Here is an 18,221-nt window from a genome sequence, read left to right as displayed (position 1 = left end):
GATCTCTGCATATCATGTTGAGAATCCAAAGTGTAGTATGTGTTAAAAGACTGAGCTGGCATGAATAATTTCCCCACTCATAACAGCTGCTTTGGGTGGAGTTTTCAGGAAACCTTTCATCAGTGTATCTTTTATTTTTATTATTATTTTTACTACAGAATTACGTCAATGCTTTGCCGCACAGTAACTGACATATGGTGTGCCTCGAAATATTTCTAAATGGCGTGCGTAAGAAGCAGATTTGGAAAGCCCAATGTGTAAATTGTCCATAGGAAAATCGTTGCAGGTTGAGTTTCGTTTGAAACTCGTCAGCCTGGCATTGCTCAGACCTGGCAACACAGGGCGGCCATGTGAGTGAGGGGGTGATACACTGACATGCAGGTGTGGGGAGCTGGGGGTCGGCCTCTTCTCACGGGTAATTGGTGATAGGATTGGAGGGAATGGCCTCAAGTTGTGCCAGGGGAGGTTCAGGTTGGCAATGAGGAGACATTTCTGCTCAGAAAGAGCCGTCAGGCACTGGGACGGGTTGCCCAGGGAGGTGGTGGAGTCACCATCCCTGGGGGTGTTTAGGGAAGGGCTGGACGTGGTGCTTGGGGACAGGGTGTAGTGGGTGACAGCGGTAGCAGGCGGATAGCTGAGCCCAGGAGAGCCTCTCCCCCTCGCCAGGAGCAATTCCGGCCGCCATGGGCGCACACCCCCCCCCCCCCAAGCCTCCCTTATCGCGCCGGGGCGGGGCGGGGCCGGGCCGCGCCCCTCCCCTCAGCGCGCCGCGCGGGGGCGGGGCGACCCCGTCGCTCGATCGCCGTATGTAAATAAGCCGCCTCCCGCCGCCCAATCGGCAGGCGCGGCGAGAGCAGCGCGGCGGCCCATTGGCCGGGCGGCCCCGTGGCGAGATGGCGTGTTCGCCGCTGCTGATCGAGCGCCGGGCCCCGCGCGGCGCTGGGCGGGCCGTTGCCCCGGCGACGCGGCGGGTGACGCGGCGCGGGCCGGGCGTGGCGGCCGCTCGCCATTGGCTGCGCGATCGGGCGATGGCGGCGGCCGCGGCGCCGTGCCCCGGGTGTCCTTGCGCGGGGCGGGGCGGCCGCCTCAGTGCGCGGCGCGGCGCGGGGCGGCGAGGCCGGGCACGGAGCGGGCCCGGGCGGCCCGGAGCGGTGAGCGGCGGGCGGCGGGCGGCGGGGAGGGGGGGTGAAGCGGCCTCCCGAGGGGCCCGGCTCGGTGGGGGTGCCGCGGGGGCAGCGGGAGGTGGTTGCACGCTGAGCGGGACGGGAATCCCTGCTCTGCCCTGCCCAAACGTGAGGAAACTTGGATGGAATGTATTTCTGGGATGGCGTTTGCCTGGGCCTAGCAGCAGTTCTTTAACTGGTTTTATAAATGCCGGCAGTTAACATCGCTCGGAGCCGTATTTATAATTTTAAGCCTCGCGATGTCTCTATATCCTCATTTGATAACTGCTGATTTTTGGTTTTCCTGAAGCAGCCTTATATTCAACAGCACCAGTGCTTTTCCAGCATATTACCAGGCCTTTTGTATTTCCGTTTGTGTTTCAAAATCTTTGGGAGTAAGATATTACCCTGACTATGTCTTTATCTTTCCGGTTAAATGGTACTGTCAGTGCTGCTGAGGAAAAAAAAACATAATGCTGCTGTGAAACAGTTCTGGAAGAACATAAACTCATAAAAGACTATGTAGGCAAATCCATAAAATGCTAAGCAGCTGATGTTAGAGGGGGAAAACAAGGCGTAATGTTGACCTTTAAAAGAATTTTTGGGGAAAAAGGCAAGCAAGCTGTCTTCGTTTGAGGGCTTTTCTTTTTTCTTCCTTCCTTTCAAAGGAAATGGAAAAAATTGTTCATGTGGAAGGCAGTACTCTTAATGATGTTACTCAGTAGGCTCCATCAGACACAAAAGTCCTGACACCTTCGCTGTGGGAGGATAAAGAAAAATACATCGGTGCTATTGATGCTTAGTAGGCGCTGGTAGGAAGGCAGTCTGACAACCAGCATGACTCTGGCATCTTGAGTAACACTGAGCAGATAGATTTCCTCGATTTATTATTTTCTACAACAAATTTCAGCTGCGTTTGTGGTGTCAGAGCACAAGAAATAAATAGCAAGACTGTCTTCCTGAAAGCCTGGTGGTTGGATTGTTAATTTCAAGGTAACATGAGTGGATTTCTATCCACTTCAGTGTGATGGTGTGGAGCCCTCAATCTGCTATGGAAACCTCCACAGTGCTGGGTTGGTACTGACATTATATATAGTTCTGTATTTGGAAGTAAAAGACAGAGTGCTATCTAAGTCTTTTGAACCTTAGTATGTGGCTATATAGTTAACATTCAGAGTAAGAGTTTTGGAAGTTGTTGATTATGTGCAATGGGAAAAGCAAAGTTCCGATACTAACGTATTTTAAGAGACAATTTTATGGCATTTTGTTTGTGCACTATAAAACATAAGTAAATATCCTCGATGAACTTGAAGTCTAAAGGTACAACACAGAGCAAATGGACTAGGATGCAGATTTTACAAGAGAAGGAGCATCCGTGTTCTCAGTTACGTGGAAAGGTGTGAGCATTTTTCCTGAATGTTTGTAATCCATTTAAAGCAAAGGGGATGATGAAATGCATCAGTAACCTGGGAATTAGTTACGGTACAGAGAACTGTTGCAGAATACTATATTTGAGAAGGATTAGTGTATTTGAGGTGAAGAAAGAAATGCTTTGAATGTAATTAACTTGAATCAGCAAAGAATATTTATCAGCAAGTAGAGAAGACACAATCGAAGGAAGGTAACATTGAGATTCCTACTGCTGAAGTTGAGAATTACCAGCAATGGTTTGTTGGTAACTTGTTTAGTCAAAGTTAGTATCTTTTGATAGAAAGAAGCAACAGAATTTAGCGAGTGCTTACGTATGCTGGTGGTAAAAACAAGAAGTTGGAGTCAAAATGGTGTTGAAACTGCATGACAGTAGGAGGTACTAAAAAATGTGAACGTTAACTGAGAGTGGAGGAGAATTGTAAGCAAGGCACTTCAAAGAGATAAGGGAGATGTGTATTGTTTGTTTGTTTTAAGAAAAAAGTGGACTGAGAAGGCAGGAGCAGATCATACTAAATTTCAGAATACTAGAAATAAATATGTTTTTTAACAGAAGTTTGAAGATGAGTTTCCTTACTCATCTGTTACATAGCTGGCTTTGAGACATCCTGAGGGATGACTTGCAAGAATTTATACAGCTCTGTCCTTTTCCCCTGAAACTCGAATTTGCTTGTGTGAAATATTTTTTTGTCGTTGTTGCAGGTTTGCTAAGGATAGAAAAACAGTCCTGAAAATGTTGTCCAGACTCTTTCGAATGCATGGCCTTTTTGTGGCTTCTCATCCATGGGAAGTCATTGTGGGAACGGTGACTCTCACCATCTGTATGATGTCGATGAAGATGTTCACTGGGAACGATAAGATCTGTGGCTGGAATTATGAATGCCCAAAACTTGAAGAAGTAAGGATTTAAATTCATGTTATACTACTTATTGTTAATCAGGTAATTGATGGGATCCAGTAGAATAAGATTAGGCTGTGATATATTAGAATGAGTATAACTGTGGCAAAACCTCTTTATTGCCTTCTTTCCCATACTAGATTTTTAAAGCTGTATGCAAGCAGTGGTGTGCTGCAGAAGGTTTTCATTACACCTACAGCATCTCTCCTATGGGAAAAGGCTGAGAGAGCTGGGACTGTTGAGCCTGGTGAAGAGGAGTCTTGGGGCATCTTAGCTGTGTCTGTAAATCCCTGAAGGAAGGGTGAAAGAGGACGAAGCCGGGCTCTTCTCAGCAGTGCCCAGGGCTAAGACAAGAGGCAGTGGGTACAGAATGGAACATAGGAGGTTACCCCTGTACACCAGGCAGCACTTCTGGACTGTGTAGGTGATGGAGCACAGACACAGGCTGCCTAGAGACGTGGTGTCTCCATCCTTGGAGGTCTTTAGCCACCTGCCTGAGCATGGTCCTGGGCACCCTGCTCTGGGTGTCCCTGCTTGGGCAGGGAGTTTGGCTGGAAGGCCCTGCCAGCCTCAGCCGTTCTGTGATTAAACCTAATATTTTTTTTTGTGAACAAGGACGTGATTAATATTTTGCAATATTTTATTTTTACGGCAGGCTAGCAGTGATTGTTGTTTCATTCAGGGGGAAAAAAACAAAACACCTTCATCATAAGTGCTGCTTCACAGGGGATTTTTTTTATTGTTATTAGTGAAACCTAACAAGTTACTGATAAATGTAAACGCTAACTAAATCCCTTTTGTGTTTCATGCAGGATGTGCTGAGCAGTGACATCATAATACTGACAATCACACGCTGTATAGCAATCCTTTATATATATTTCCAATTTCAGAACCTAAGGCAACTTGGATCAAAATACATTTTAGGTACTCTATCTGATTTTCTATTTGGTGTATGCATTTTAATTGTTTGCTTTTTGTACTATAAATCAGTGATGAATGTTAGCACTTCATTACTTATATACAGAACAGGTTTACTTAGATCTCTGCAGAACATTCTGCTGTCTAGCAAAAAATTGAAATGCAATTTTGTAAGAGACATTGTGTAGGATTGTATGAACATTGGAAACACAACTCTTGAAATATCTATATATTATGCTAAACTCTAAAAATTAGTAATTAGTGCTGCTTAAGCCAGTTCTCGTTTTTTTCAGATAATAAATGAGAAGGTTTATGGCTTCTATTTTTCAAAGTCTTATTTTGAATACTGTACAAATCTTGGATTTAAATATCCTTATAAAAAGTGCATCCATATCAGTTTGTACTTCAACTGCTCTTAATGCAGTCTGAGATGAGTTGTCATTCATTAACATCTAGATTGATTTAGAAGTATAAGTTTTTTTTTGTTTATTTTGGTTTTGTTCACTCCCCCCCAAATATGTGTGTGTGTATATAAATACATAAATATTTTTGCTTTTTTTTTAAGGTATTGCTGGCCTCTTCACAATCTTCTCAAGCTTTGTTTTTAGTACAGTGGTAATTCACTTCTTGGATAAAGAATTGACAGGTTTAAAGTAAGTAGTGAATTATCGTTATGGATTTCTTGCTTGAATTTTTTTTCTTCAGTGGAGTGAATTTTAAATCTTGAATTTGATTACTAATGTGTTCCTGTTTGGTTTTTTGTTTGTTTTTTTCAGTGAAGCTTTACCATTTTTCCTACTTCTGATCGATCTTTCAAGAGCAAGTGCATTAGCCAAATTTGCACTGAGTTCCAATTCACAGGTTAGTTTTTTTTTTTTCTTGCAGTGGGGCTTTTGCATTTAGTGTTCCTAGATGAAAAATCCACAGGGAGAGATGCACAGGTGAACGTGGTATTAGTGATACGCAAAAAGGATCAGATGTAATCTGTGTTCTGTACTGTCATTAATCCAGGTCAGTGTTCCAAGTGAAGAATACCACGATACAGTCATGTTAGCTAAGTTAATTTTATGTATGAGTGCTTTATAAGATCAGAACTTTAAATGGCATTGCCTATACCTCTGTTAGCGAGGCTAGACCAAAGCCTTCCATAGAACAGTTATGGATAGGAAAATTATTCTGTAGGTCTCAGGAACAGCACCTAAACAGATATCTAAAGTTATAATGCTAGTACAGGAAAAAGCATATTTCTAGACAAAATTCAGAACAAATATGGCATATTTATGGCATACAAGCACAATCTTGCTCTAATTTTGGAAATCTACTCGGAGATGCTCAAAACCTGCCTGGACATGGTTGTGCCTGACCTGCAGTAGCTGTCCCAGGCTGAGCAGGAGGATTGGACCAGATGACCTCCAGAGGTCCATTCCAACCTAAACCATTCTGTGATACATTAATGCTGTTAATACAGCACAATGTGAAGAATAAACAGTATGTTTTGCCCATTGTACATGGGAATGTTTATTTCTTAATATTCTATGTTGTAAAAAAAATTAATTTCACTTCACTATGTAAATGTGACTATATCCTTCTTTATTTATTTTTTTTTAAATCACAAATACATTTTCACTACAGCTTTTCCTTGATTGAAATTAATCAAACGGGGAGAAAAACAAAACAGCAGTGGACCCCTAGAGTTATCCATGCCTGGCATTTGGAAAAAGTTCATTTCTTTTTGCCAGGGGAAAACTTCAGTATCTTTTATATTCCTTTTTTTCGTTAAGCTGAGTCTAGATAGTTACAGAAAGAAATATAACAAGTTAGGTTACAGATACCTGGTTAGAAGAACTTTTGAGATGTCATGACAGAAGCAGTTTTGTGTTAAGGTGTAGAACTCTTAATCTTCTGAGTGTACATTAATTAAAGTCTGTGCTCATCGTTGTCATAGGAGCCTAGAATAGTGATGAACCAAAGATGAAGAATTTGGAAATTAAATAACCCTGTTGCATAAATAAAGACTGTCAAAGCATAACAGCTTATGAGAAACCAAGCAATTAAAGAATGCGTTCTATCCACAGTAGTTCATTTTTCAATGTCTGTTTTATAAAGCCTTATCACTGTAACAGTCAATTTACTAATCATGTTATGCATGTTGTACCTTACTTTGATTTTTTTGTCCTTATTGTAATGGAGAGAAATTTTTCCTTTTAGGATGAAGTAAGAGAAAATATTTCACGTGGAATGGCAATTTTAGGTCCCACATTTACACTGGATGCACTTGTGGAGTGTCTTGTGATCGGTGTTGGTACTATGTCAGGTGAGTGATCAAGTCTAAAGGTCTAAGTCTTGCCAGTTTTTTTTTTTTAAAAAAAAAAAAAAAAAGGCTGAAATGAAACACATTAAGTGTTTCAAGAAATGTGTTATCTATGGGAACGGAAAGCCAATCTATTTGTTTGGCTATTTTGGGGGACAGAGAAAGAGGGGGAAATTTATGTTGATAAGCAGTTTTCCTGTTTATATCTAGGAAAAAACTCGTTGTGGTATAGCATATAGTTATTTTTTTCTTGCTGTTGTTTTAACTTTTGAATGATTTACACTGCTAGCTCATTTATCTTTATTAAGGGCATTCTGTAATGTGTAACTTTAACACTTGTGAAAGTGCAGGTGGGGCACATATTCTTATTTCCTGAACACTTAATTGGCCATCTTTTACAAGGGTTTTCATTACATAATGTTGGTTAACTGATCTTTGCTTAGATAAGGGAAGAGTTTCAAACTTCCAGCATAAAGCTTTAAAAATCATAGTAAACTAATTATTTTTATTTACATTTACACTTTACAATTTTTGTGTAAATACATATTGTGCTTAGAACAGGCTAATACAAAATGTCAGGGCTTAATGTGGTTATTTTTCATTAATCTAGGCAATTCCTTCTATAATCTGCAGTGTCAGTTTAATGGTTTCAGAAACTGTTCTTCAAGTATTATAAAAAGCCTCCTTGCATATTCAAATGTAAAAAAAAAAAAAAACAAAAATAAACACGCTTTTTTTTTTTTTTTGTAGGTGTGCGACAACTTGAAATTATGTGCTGTTTTGGCTGTATGTCTGTTCTTGCCAACTATTTCGTCTTCATGACCTTCTTTCCAGCTTGTGTGTCTCTGGTATTAGAGGTAAGACCCACCTAAAGACAGCAATTGAGCTTAGTATTCAGACTCTGCACTTCTGCTAGGCTATGCATTTCTTCACTGAGGTATATGCCAGCATGTTTGTCTTCCTTTTGAAGTGAGCAGAGGGAATGCACAGAAAGAGTTACTGTGGCTCTGCTGATGGGCAGTAACTTCTTAATGCTACTGTAAACAAATCACAGTCAACGGTCTGAGTTCTAATCTAAAGCAAAGGAGGGAAAAAAAAAACAAAACAGTTTAAATTAATGGCTATCCAGGGTTTAAACTCTAATATAGACTCTACAGTAGACTGTATACCAATTCTTTTGTTGACAAATTTGATTTAAAAAAAAAAAAAACTTTTTTGGTAAATAAGCTTTAACACTGTATTTCTATTTGATCACTTGCTTGTTCTTCAGATAGCTGCTAAATAAAACCTGGTTTTATTTGTTTTTACAGCTTTCCCGAGAGAGTCGTGAAGGACGTCCGATATGGCAGCTTAGCCATTTTGCTCGTGTTCTGGAAGAAGAAGAAAATAAACCAAATCCTGTAACACAGAGGGTCAAAATGATTATGGTTTGTGGCTTTATTTCACCTGTTATTACGCAGTCAGTAAGGTGTCTTTGGAAAACTAATAAAGCCTTTGTTTTCTGTAGACTAGTGTTCTGCAGTCCATTGCTCTAGCTAACTGTGGTAGTTTTTAATCATGTCCCATGTATATACATTTACAGTCTTCCTGCGTATGCCATTTCTATATAAAACTCTTCTGGCTTTTCATGTGTACATGTGTTCAGCTTCCTCTGCTTACTAATGAGGAAGAGGAAGACTGTGCTGGGTACTAAATGATGTAGATGGAAGGAGGACAGAACCCTTTAGCTTTAGACTTGTGAGGCATGGGAAACAAAAAATGAAAACAATTAATTTTAGTAGGTTAGATAACTAATTACAGTTGAAAAAAATATTTGTCTGTCTTTTTGTTTTTAATACAGTCACTGGGTTTGGTTCTTGTTCATGCCCATAGTCGGTGGATAGCAGAACCAACTTCTCAAAACAGTACAGCAGAAAATTCAGTGGGATTGGATGAGAACGCACCAAAGAGGATTGAACCTAATGTTTCACTATGGCAGTTCTACCTTTCTCGGTAAGTGACTTCACATAAGAGACAAGTGTGTCATGGTGTATTCTCCAGGCAGTGGTCCTTAGGGTGCAACAGCAACAAACCTACAAAGCTGACCAGAATTTCTGGAAACCTAAGATGACATTTTGTAAGAAATACTTCAATATTTTGCTATACTTTAGTCTCCTTGAAGTAATAAGAAAGATCAGGAGGCAGCTCTACTGGATGCATCATAACTGAGACTGGAGGGCTGGAGCACCTCTCCTTTGAAGAGAGGCTGAGGCAGCAGGAGCTGTTCAACCTGAGATGGCTCTGGGGAGACCTCCATACCTAAAGAGGGCCTGGGGAAGGACTCTGTCAGGGATTGTAGTGATAGGACAAGGAGTAATGGTTTTCAACTAAAAGAGGGTAGATTTAGATTAGATATTAGGAAGAAATTCTTTACTATGGGGGTGGTGAGGCACTGGAACAGGTTGCCCAGAGAAGATGTGGATGTGCACTTCCCAACACACAGTGTTCAAGGCCAGGTTGGATTGGGCTTTAGGCAACCTCGTGTAGTGGGTGAGGGCCCTGACCATGGCAGGGGGGTTGGAAATAGATGGTATTTAAAGTCCCTTCCAACCCAAACTATTCTGATTCTATGATAACACCATCTTTTCCCAACAACCCTGTCACTTTTCAGAGCACACTGAAAAGTTAAGCTTTCTGACTGTGCTAGTGTCGTTATTTCTGCAGTCTCTGACCATTCACATAAAAGTATAAAAAGAGATCCATGTCAGTATTGCTTTTGCCTCAGCTCATCTGAAAGCTGAGCAGCTGTGGTTCAGTATTTCTTCTGAGAATTCAGAACTGTGTCTTACAGAGTATTTTCCCCCCGTCTCAGAAATTCAGCTTGCACCACAGTAGTCATTAGTGGCAGAGGATGATAATTGATTGACTCTTTCTACTTTATAATTGGGAGATAGGTGTTAAATGAATATGATTTACCTGTTGAATAGTGATTATTGTAGTCATTTCTTTTACTGAGACTGCTCTTTAACTAAGATTTTGTAAATAGTTAATGAAATCTGAAAATACATATGCTAATAATACAAAGAAAGAATTCTCTACCCTAAACTAGCACACTTGAATTCCCTGTTAGAAAATGTGTTTTGACTGGCATCTGAATAAGTGTATAAATGATGATCAAACTACTGTCCTTCCTAAAAGAAATGGGTGTCAGAACGTTGTTAAAACACACAAATCATATCATACATTTAATTATTGATTTTTGTCCTTTTATAGAATGGCCAGTATGGATATTGAGCAAGTAATCACTCTTGGATTAGCCCTTCTTCTTGCTGTGAAATACATCTTTTTTGAGCAAGCAGAGACTGAATCCACGCTTTCACTGAAGAATCCCATAATATCTCCAGTGATGGTTCAGAAGAAGGTCCCTGAGAACTGTTGCAGGAAACAATCTGGACTTTTGAAAAACAATCTGAAATCTAACACAGTAGAAGCAGCTTCTGTTCCCAGAGATGACAATGGTAATTTTTAGCATCTGAGTCTTTGCAACAGATAATGAAAACCTGTATTAGCATGTTATATTTGAAAACAAAACTTAAGATTTTTGTAAACCAAAGTTCATTTTAATTATCTTTATACAGCAGAAGTCATAAAACCTGTATTAGCAGAGTCATCAACCAAGGCTACGTTTGTAGTTGGCAGCAGCAACGCTGTGGAAACTACCTCAGTTATTAATAGAAAAGAGGAGGAAATCGAGTTACCTAAAGAACCTCGTTCTATTGAGGAATGTGTTCGTATTCTTGGAAATGCAAAGGTATAGAAAAAACTTTTTTATAGCTTCTGACAAAATCTGATTTAAGAACTTTTGCAGTTTGTTTTCTGGCTTTGAAATGATCCCATTGATGTTAAAGAGTTACATGGCTTTAAGAACTTGTAAAGGAGAGGTGGAGAACACAAATCCCTTTCATAAGTTATTTCTGCTCCAGTCAGTTTCTGTTGCATTTATTTCTTAATAGAGATGAGGAAATCAGAAAGGTGTATGGTTTTTGAAGTTTTACATGAAAAGTCTTCTATTATGATTATCTCTCTCCAAGATGGGGCTGGAGAGAAGAAGCAGCTTCATTGTTCATGGCATACCAAGTACTTGAGGTTTCATTAAGTTCAGTTATAAGAGGGTGTAAAAAGTTTTATAGTAGGCCAGGATATGATCAAAAACCTGACATTGGCAGTTCTTTTAGATAGGATCTGATCTTACCAAAGTAAAGTTACCTTCTTTCATTTGGAAACGTTTAAAAGGATTTTCACCAACAGAATCTATGCTTACTTTCTCCATCCTTTACATTTCCAGAAGGGAGCAAAATTCCTCACTGATGCTGAGGTTATCAGCTTAGTTAATGCTAAGCATATTCCTGCATACAAACTGGAAACCCTGATGGAAACTCAGGAGCGAGGCGTGTCCATTCGCAGACAGATGTTATCACAGAAACTCCCTGAACCTTCTTCTTTGCAATATCTTCCTTATAGGAACTATAATTATTCTTTGGTAAGTAAAAAGCAGACGAGTAAAACTCACCGTGAACAGTTTTAAAAATCTATGAAACATTTGCTTAAAGTGATAAGTGTGAACTAACTAACAAGCTTGGTCAAAACTGATATTAAAAAAAAAAAAAAAAGGCAAATATATGGCACTAGCTTTTACTGCTTCAATGTTTCTAAACGTAGAGAAGTAAGTTAGTTTTGTAGCTTACCCAAAAATATTTCCAACCAAGATATGCAGTTGCCTTATCTCATAAATATGTAATTCTGCCAATACTGAGGATAAGTTCAGGTGAATGAATATATTACACTGATCTCAAGTTAAAATGAAAACTTATTTAAAATTCACTTAACGCTATTAAATTTTGAAGAGCATTTAAGACTTAGTAAGATTTAATAGATCCGTCAAATACTTGATTTTAACAGTATCATCTGTTGAAAACTATAGCTACAGCTCTTGGGGCTGGGAATTGTTTGCTTTATCCATAGGATTGTGGGTTTCTAGCTAAGATACCTTGCTGTAGTCACATAAACAGTTTGTAGCATGATACTGTGCCACTCAACTCGTAATCTTGCTGATACCTTTTTGTATTATTTTTTTACAAGGTTATGGGAGCTTGCTGTGAGAATGTGATTGGCTATATGCCTATTCCTGTAGGCGTAGCAGGACCATTGTATCTGGATAACAAAGAGTTTCAGGTTCCGATGGCAACAACAGAAGGATGTCTTGTAGCAAGCACCAATAGAGGATGTAGAGCAATATGTGTAAGTACCATTTGACAAGCTTAAACTTTCTGTAAAGCGTATTTGGGGGTGATAGAAGGCATATTTTTGACTTAATAAAAGCTAAAATTCAGTTTCAGCGATCTTATTTTGTTTCCTCTTCTGCTTTGATTTGTAGCTCGGTGGAGGAGCAAGTAGCCGCATTCTAGCAGATGGGATGACTCGAGGACCTGTTGTAAGGCTGCCCAGCGCTTGCCAGGCTGCAGAAGTGAAGGCTTGGCTTGAAAGCCCTGAAGGCTTTAAAATAGTGAAAGAAGCTTTTGACAGCACTAGTAGGTTAGTACAGTGGTTATTGTGGCCTTATTTCCTGATACAAGGCTTCTGTGAATGGTAGAAAGCTCCTAATTTTATTTCTGCATGCTGCAGTGCAGGAAATGGCACATTTCATTTTGCCTATCCCATGTAGTGTGAATCTTAAGAAAACAGAAGTAACTCTGCCTTTACAGCTAGGCTAGTAATAAACATTTTGCAGTAAGTGGTAAACAATTGTGTCATATCAACAAATACCCTTGCTTTGTATTAATGCATTATTTATTTTGCCTAAACAGTTAAAAAAAAAAAAAAAAAAAACATTAAAGCTCTAAAACTCAGCTGTATTTTTTGTAGCACTATACTAAAAGTAATTTAAGCTTTGGAATCTAGCTCTACTAATAATATTACTAATATGATGGTTCCAGTGAATATAGGGTAAATTAAAACTAGAGCAGAAACATTTAAAAAAAAAATAAAACTGTATTAAGAATAAGTTTATTTCAAATCCTAGAGTTTCTTCTAAGACTTAGGATTACTTGCTTTGTTAATGAAATCTTTCTGTAAATCTTCCTAATCCGTTTTGTTTCTTACTGATCCTACAAGCATTGACCACGGACATGCATGTATTTTGGTGATAATCAACTCATGCTGCTGTTTAAGTGCAGTATTTCCCAGTTCCTGATTGCCCTTACTCTGTAGGAATAAGGCTTTGATTTATGGAGCTTGCACCATTGCTGAAGATGGAAGAGATTTTGCCGTGCTGTAAAACTGACATAAAATTTTCCAAGGTCTAGAAAGCATAAAAAGGCAACCAATGCTCTCAGGAGCAGTACACTTTGAAGTATTTACTTAAGAGAACTATATGCATGGTAGCTGAAGATTTTTTCCTATGCTGAGGGAGGAGGAGAACAGATGGCAGATAGTGCTGTTAACTACACTGTGCTACGAGTTACTGTCATTTTGCTACTTAAAATTCTGAAGGATTTTAGTAATCATTACATTTTCTTGCAGGTTTGCCCGCCTACAAAAACTTCTCATAAGTTTGGCTGGTCGGAACCTTTATATCCGTTTTCAGTCAAGAACAGGGGATGCAATGGGAATGAATATGATTTCCAAAGTAAGGTTCAGACCCTATAAGTCTTTTTAATAAATGTGTATTTCTGTTAAAATAAATTGTATGCTATTAATTTGTGATTACCTGGTATGTGAAGCTGGAAAGTGAAAAACAAGATGCAGCTCTGTTCGCAGTGCTATAAAACAATATATATATATAAATGCTTGTTCTTTTTGAGCATAAACAAGAAGAGGATGAGAACAACCAAAGAAAAAAAAGGTTAAAGTAACTTTGTATTTTTTTTTAAATAAAGTATTCCTGATAATATAGAAGTTAAGCTGCTCATTCTGTTGTTTTGGGCCAAAGATTTATTTTACCCATCAGTAATTAATCTGTTACTGTGTTTATCACTTTTTCCAAATAAAGGATGAGGAATCTGGTAAGTGCCAGCAGGATAGTTTGGTCTTTATTTTTTAAATATGAATGTGGAAGACCATTAAACAGCATAAGGCATCGTATGTGTCATGTCTGAGATAGAATCAGCAGTCAATATTAAAGTCTATATAAAGGTTCTATATAAAATTTCTTAGAACCATTACAGAAATGAGTCTGTCCCTAGATAAGTACTAAATAAAGCAGACCTTCTGTCTGATTTCCTAGTGTAGAGAAGCTCTTTACAACTGCATTCAAAATGAATTAATTTCTTGCCTGTCATGTTTGACTTGGTTCATGCTGTTATCTCTAGTATGGGAAATGTATGCCTTTTCTCCTGGAATGTATCCAGAGAATCCATACGTACTGGCAAGAACCCAGTGCTGTTTGTTATTCTCTATGTAATTCTCAGAATGTAGAGAAAGGATGGTGATTGTGCTACCATATGTGCCTGTTTCAGGTTTCTTGTGGAATTCTGTTCTTTTCCTCATCTGTAATTAGTGATCTGATTAGACTTCATCTGATCTTGCTATTCCAGTGGTCTTGAGTAGCTTGCTTTGCAACCATAATCAATACGCTAACAATTAATGATACATACCTGTTTCTGTTCTAACAGGGTACTGAAAAAGCTCTGGCAAGACTTAATGAGGAGTTTCCAGATCTTCAGGTTATAGCTATCAGTGGTAACTACTGTACAGACAAAAAACCCGCTGCTATAAACTGGATAGAAGGAAGAGGGAAGTCTGTTGTCTGTGAAGCAGTCATTCCAGCTAAAGTTGTTAAAGAAGTAGGTGTCTGCATTCTTTTTACTTAGTTTGGTTCATAAAAATGTATGCATATTACAAAATTGATACACATTTTAAGTCATTAACTGTTAGTTGCGTTCCTTGTAAGGTTATTCCCGTGTGTATTTTCAGACTATTGCTGTACAATATATCACTTCACATGAGAATCTCATAGATTATATATTCTTTCTTTGAAAGGCCAGTGAAAGGAAAATGTGCTATATATTTAATCTATTCGAAAGCATTAGGAGTTTCATTTTTTTCCTTTGAAAAATTATACCACAGCCTGATAGACTTTTACAGATTAAAGTCAGTAATTTTTATCAATTCACTCATTTGTTGTCTTGCGCAAACATGGCATTCTTGTCAAAGTTTATATACCCCCTACAACAGGAGAAACTGATGATTAAGTGATACCAGTTATTCTGAAGCTGCGTTACTGTCTTGCATGATTTTGAACAAAAGTAAAAGTAGGCATCTATGACAACGATTGAGTCAAATTTCCATATGGAAGCAAATGAGGTTAGGGGGGAGGGCTGATTAACATGAAATAGGGTATTTCTACTCCTGATTAAGGGACAACCTATCACTTTGTTTAGGTACTGAAGACAACTACTGAAGATATAGTTGAAGTGAACATAAACAAAAATTTGGTGGGTTCTGCTATGGCTGGCAGCATAGGTGGCTACAACGCACATGCAGCAAACATTGTTACAGCTATCTATATTGCCTGTGGTCAGGTAAGTTTGTTTATACCGAATCAGCTTTTCTTTAGTAGAGTAGCTCTTAACTGAACACTTCAGTTGAATGTGATGTTTTTTTCTTCTTCCTGATCTAAAGGATGCTGCACAGAATGTGGGCAGCTCTAACTGCATCACTTTGATGGAGCGGACTGGTGCCACCAATGAAGACCTGTACATCAGCTGTACGATGCCATCTATAGAAATAGGAACTGTTGGTGGAGGCACCAACTTGCTTCCGCAGCAGGCCTGTTTGCAGGTATAAAGCAGGAAGCTTCCTGAATCAAAGCTTGCTTTCACATTGTTTTTATTATGTTCCACTGTTGTGTGAATTAAGCTTAATATTAAAGAAATTTAAAGCTAGCTGATTAGATGTAATTTATAAAAACTCGAATATTCAAATTTAGCATAAATTTACTTAGTTTTCACAGTGTAATACATCATTTTTTTTTCCCTCCAGATGTTAGGGGTTCAAGGTGCAAGCCAAGATAACCCTGGTGAAAATGCCCGTCAGCTTGCTAAAATAGTATGTGCTACAGTGATGGCTGGGGAGTTATCTCTAATGGCAGCTCTTGCTGCTGGGCATCTAGTCAAAAGCCACATGACCCACAATAGGTAAGAAATTTCCTATCTTTCTCTGCTATTTGCCCTTTTTACAAGTATACATGATCAATAACAATTATATTAATATTTGTAACATTTAGCAACAGTCTGTCACTGTAATGTAACTGACTTGGTTATCTTACTGTTTTTATCAGGTCAAAAATAAATCTACAAGATCTGCAAAGAACCTGCACTGAGAAGGCAGCTTGAATACTAAAGCTTTGAAATGAAGAATTGTTCCACCAACTGACTAGGCGCACAGGAAAAAAAAAAAAGTAATCTGTGAAGTTTAGAATGAAAATCACCTTTGATTCAGATTTCCATGGACGATAAACTGAGAGATAATGGACTTGCGTGAGACTATTTCTTCAGTGGTTAGAGATAACTTCATGAAAGAAGTCCTGTCAGCTGTCTTGAACATAGCTTTGGAATTCTCACTCTTACACATCATCTTCTGAAGGGTCAGTCCTATGTTTTTACAAGTTGACATTACTTCAACTTGTAAACTCCTAGTAACTAGCAAGGTGAAAAGTGATATGTACTTTGTACAGTTGTTTGTTTTGTTGGTGGCTTTTTTCCTTTTTTCTTTTTTGTTAGTTGGTTTGTCCAACCTTGGCTTGAATGCACTGGTCCTTCGTAAAGTGATGGCAAACCTGATCACTTACCATGAACTCCCAGTTTTAATTTCTTTCAGATGTTAGTGTTAGGTCTTTGGCTCCAAGACCTTTTTATTAAATCACATTAGTTTTATAGAAACCTCTGTCAATATATAGTACTTCTTTGCTGCTGCTTCAGCTAAGCAGCATTCAATATTTTAACTCTACAGTTTAGGTTATTCCTTTAAAGAAAACTTGTGACCTACAAAGTGCTGACCTTTTAAATCTAGTATGTACTGAAGTGGGGAAAATATCTCAACTATTCTGTCATTTTCTTCAGGTACAAAAAATTGAAACTGATCACATGTCAGAGCATAATAATTTAAGCAAATGCAGCTTCTTGAACTTCTTGGTTAGGAGTGCATTCAGACAACAAAAGTCAGTAACAGATGTTTACACTTCTTAAAAGAAGTCTCTTAATGTACAACGTGTTTGCATATTGCTAAATGTTTTTTGTTTTTAGTGTTTGACACTTATTCCCCAGGAATAAGTGTGTATCCACTGCTTATGCTGAGATCAAATGAAGCCAGAAAATCATACTGTTCTTTAATGCTACAGGTTTTTTTTAATGTTTTAATTCTTTTTTTTTTATTATTTTTTGGGGGGGCAGTGGAGTATTTATTTAAGAAGTCTTTTTTAAATGAAAAGTACTAATTAAAGGAATTCAGTGAAATGAGATGTTAATACAGCAGATTTTGTATTAAAATATTGTATTTGGACCAGTGAAGCAGTCTCAGGTGTTCTTAATGTAATAGAGAAAACACAATTGTATTCTAGTTTGATTCACTTTTTGGAAGATTGTTAAATGCCTTGCCCTGTCTAGTTGATCACAGGAGGGAAATTGTTAATATGCTTGATGATGATTTTTAGGGGGAGAGGGGTGGAAAGGGATTTAGGGTGGAATCAGTGGATTGGACTAGCTGGATTTTGTAGAGGAATGCAGTGGCATTTTTCATGGGGTGACAAGCAGAGGTGCTCTTCAAAGTGCAACTTCGATATAAATCATGATGAGTTGTTTTGTAGTACATCAACAAATTAATATTACTGTAATGAGCTCATAAAGCTACTGTGCAAGCATGAAGTCATACATGCTAGATATGCTATGATAGCATGTAAATACCATGAATGTTTATCTTCCTGCAGTATTGTTGTTAATAGCTACCATTTTATTTAAGGAGGAACTACTTGGTTTCTATGTTCATTCAGTGAGCTTATTTAAAGTAACACTGTACTGGCAATAAATGGTCATTCAGTGTTCATTTTGGTGGATTTAACTGACATTCTGTCTTGCAGAATTAACATTTTGTATTATTACTAAATTGTGTACATTTTGGTACAGAACTACTTTTTCAGTTTCAGTAAAACAATGGAAAACTTACTGGTTTAATTGTGATATTTTAAGGTTATCATAGACACTGATCTTATTAAGCAACATAAAATGAAGCTTAAGGACTGCAATACAGTACTCAACACAGTGGGGATATGATACTAGAATATTTTATTGCAGAAGCCTGTAAACATTAAATAAAATAAAAGCTAAATTGTGTGGTTTGTCCATTTCACTTCAGCATTAGTGGTACCTTTTGTTAAGGCTTATTTGTGTGTTCTTTATGTTTCTCACAAAATTGTTGAATTGTACTTCTGGCAGTTTCTCATGTGTCTACTAAAATAAGTTTCAAACCTACT

The 18,221-nt window shown here is 38.3% G+C and overlaps 1 protein-coding gene across 3 annotated transcripts; it reads left to right on the top strand.

The window, feature by feature from the left end:
- Positions 1-1,110: 1,110 nt before the first annotated feature.
- Positions 1,111-18,097, top strand: HMGCR (3-hydroxy-3-methylglutaryl-CoA reductase). Of its 3 annotated transcripts, none has more exons than XM_032205426.1 (20): positions 1,111-1,151; positions 3,294-3,489; positions 4,302-4,413; positions 4,973-5,060; positions 5,184-5,268; positions 6,616-6,721; positions 7,469-7,575; positions 8,029-8,145; positions 8,559-8,710; positions 9,971-10,215; positions 10,339-10,508; positions 11,043-11,237; positions 11,837-11,995; positions 12,132-12,289; positions 13,277-13,382; positions 14,368-14,538; positions 15,136-15,276; positions 15,377-15,535; positions 15,737-15,891; positions 16,035-18,097. In XM_032205426.1, exons 2-20 carry the CDS (start codon positions 3,325-3,327, stop codon positions 16,087-16,089), a joined length of 2,646 nt encoding a protein of 881 aa, XP_032061317.1. In that variant the 5' UTR covers positions 1,111-1,151; positions 3,294-3,324; the 3' UTR covers positions 16,090-18,097. The 3 variants fall into 3 exon arrangements, with proteins under 3 accessions (XP_032061317.1, XP_032061315.1, XP_032061316.1); XM_032205424.1 differs by having other exon boundaries at positions 10,336-10,508; XM_032205425.1 differs by lacking the exon at positions 1,111-1,151 and adding an exon at positions 2,094-2,156 and having other exon boundaries at positions 10,336-10,508.
- The last annotated feature ends 124 nt before the right edge of the window (positions 18,098-18,221 follow it).

Source organism: Aythya fuligula, chromosome Z, assembly GCF_009819795.1.
Source record: "Aythya fuligula isolate bAytFul2 chromosome Z, bAytFul2.pri, whole genome shotgun sequence".
NCBI lineage: Eukaryota > Metazoa > Chordata > Aves > Anseriformes > Anatidae > Aythya > Aythya fuligula.
This window is presented reverse-complemented; position numbering and strand designations above follow the sequence as displayed.

Excerpts from the sequence above, each read along its gene's own strand:
- HMGCR (XM_032205424.1), top strand. The coding sequence starts at position 3,325 with ATGTTGTCCAGACTCTTTCGAATGCATGGCCTTTTTGTGGCTTCTCAT. Across the intron at positions 4,414-4,972 it reads TGGATCAAAATACATTTTAG|GTATTGCTGGCCTCTTCACA; the intron begins GTACTCTATCTG and ends TTTTTTTTTAAG. Across the intron at positions 13,383-14,367 it reads GAATGAATATGATTTCCAAA|GGTACTGAAAAAGCTCTGGC; the intron begins GTAAGGTTCAGA and ends CTGTTCTAACAG.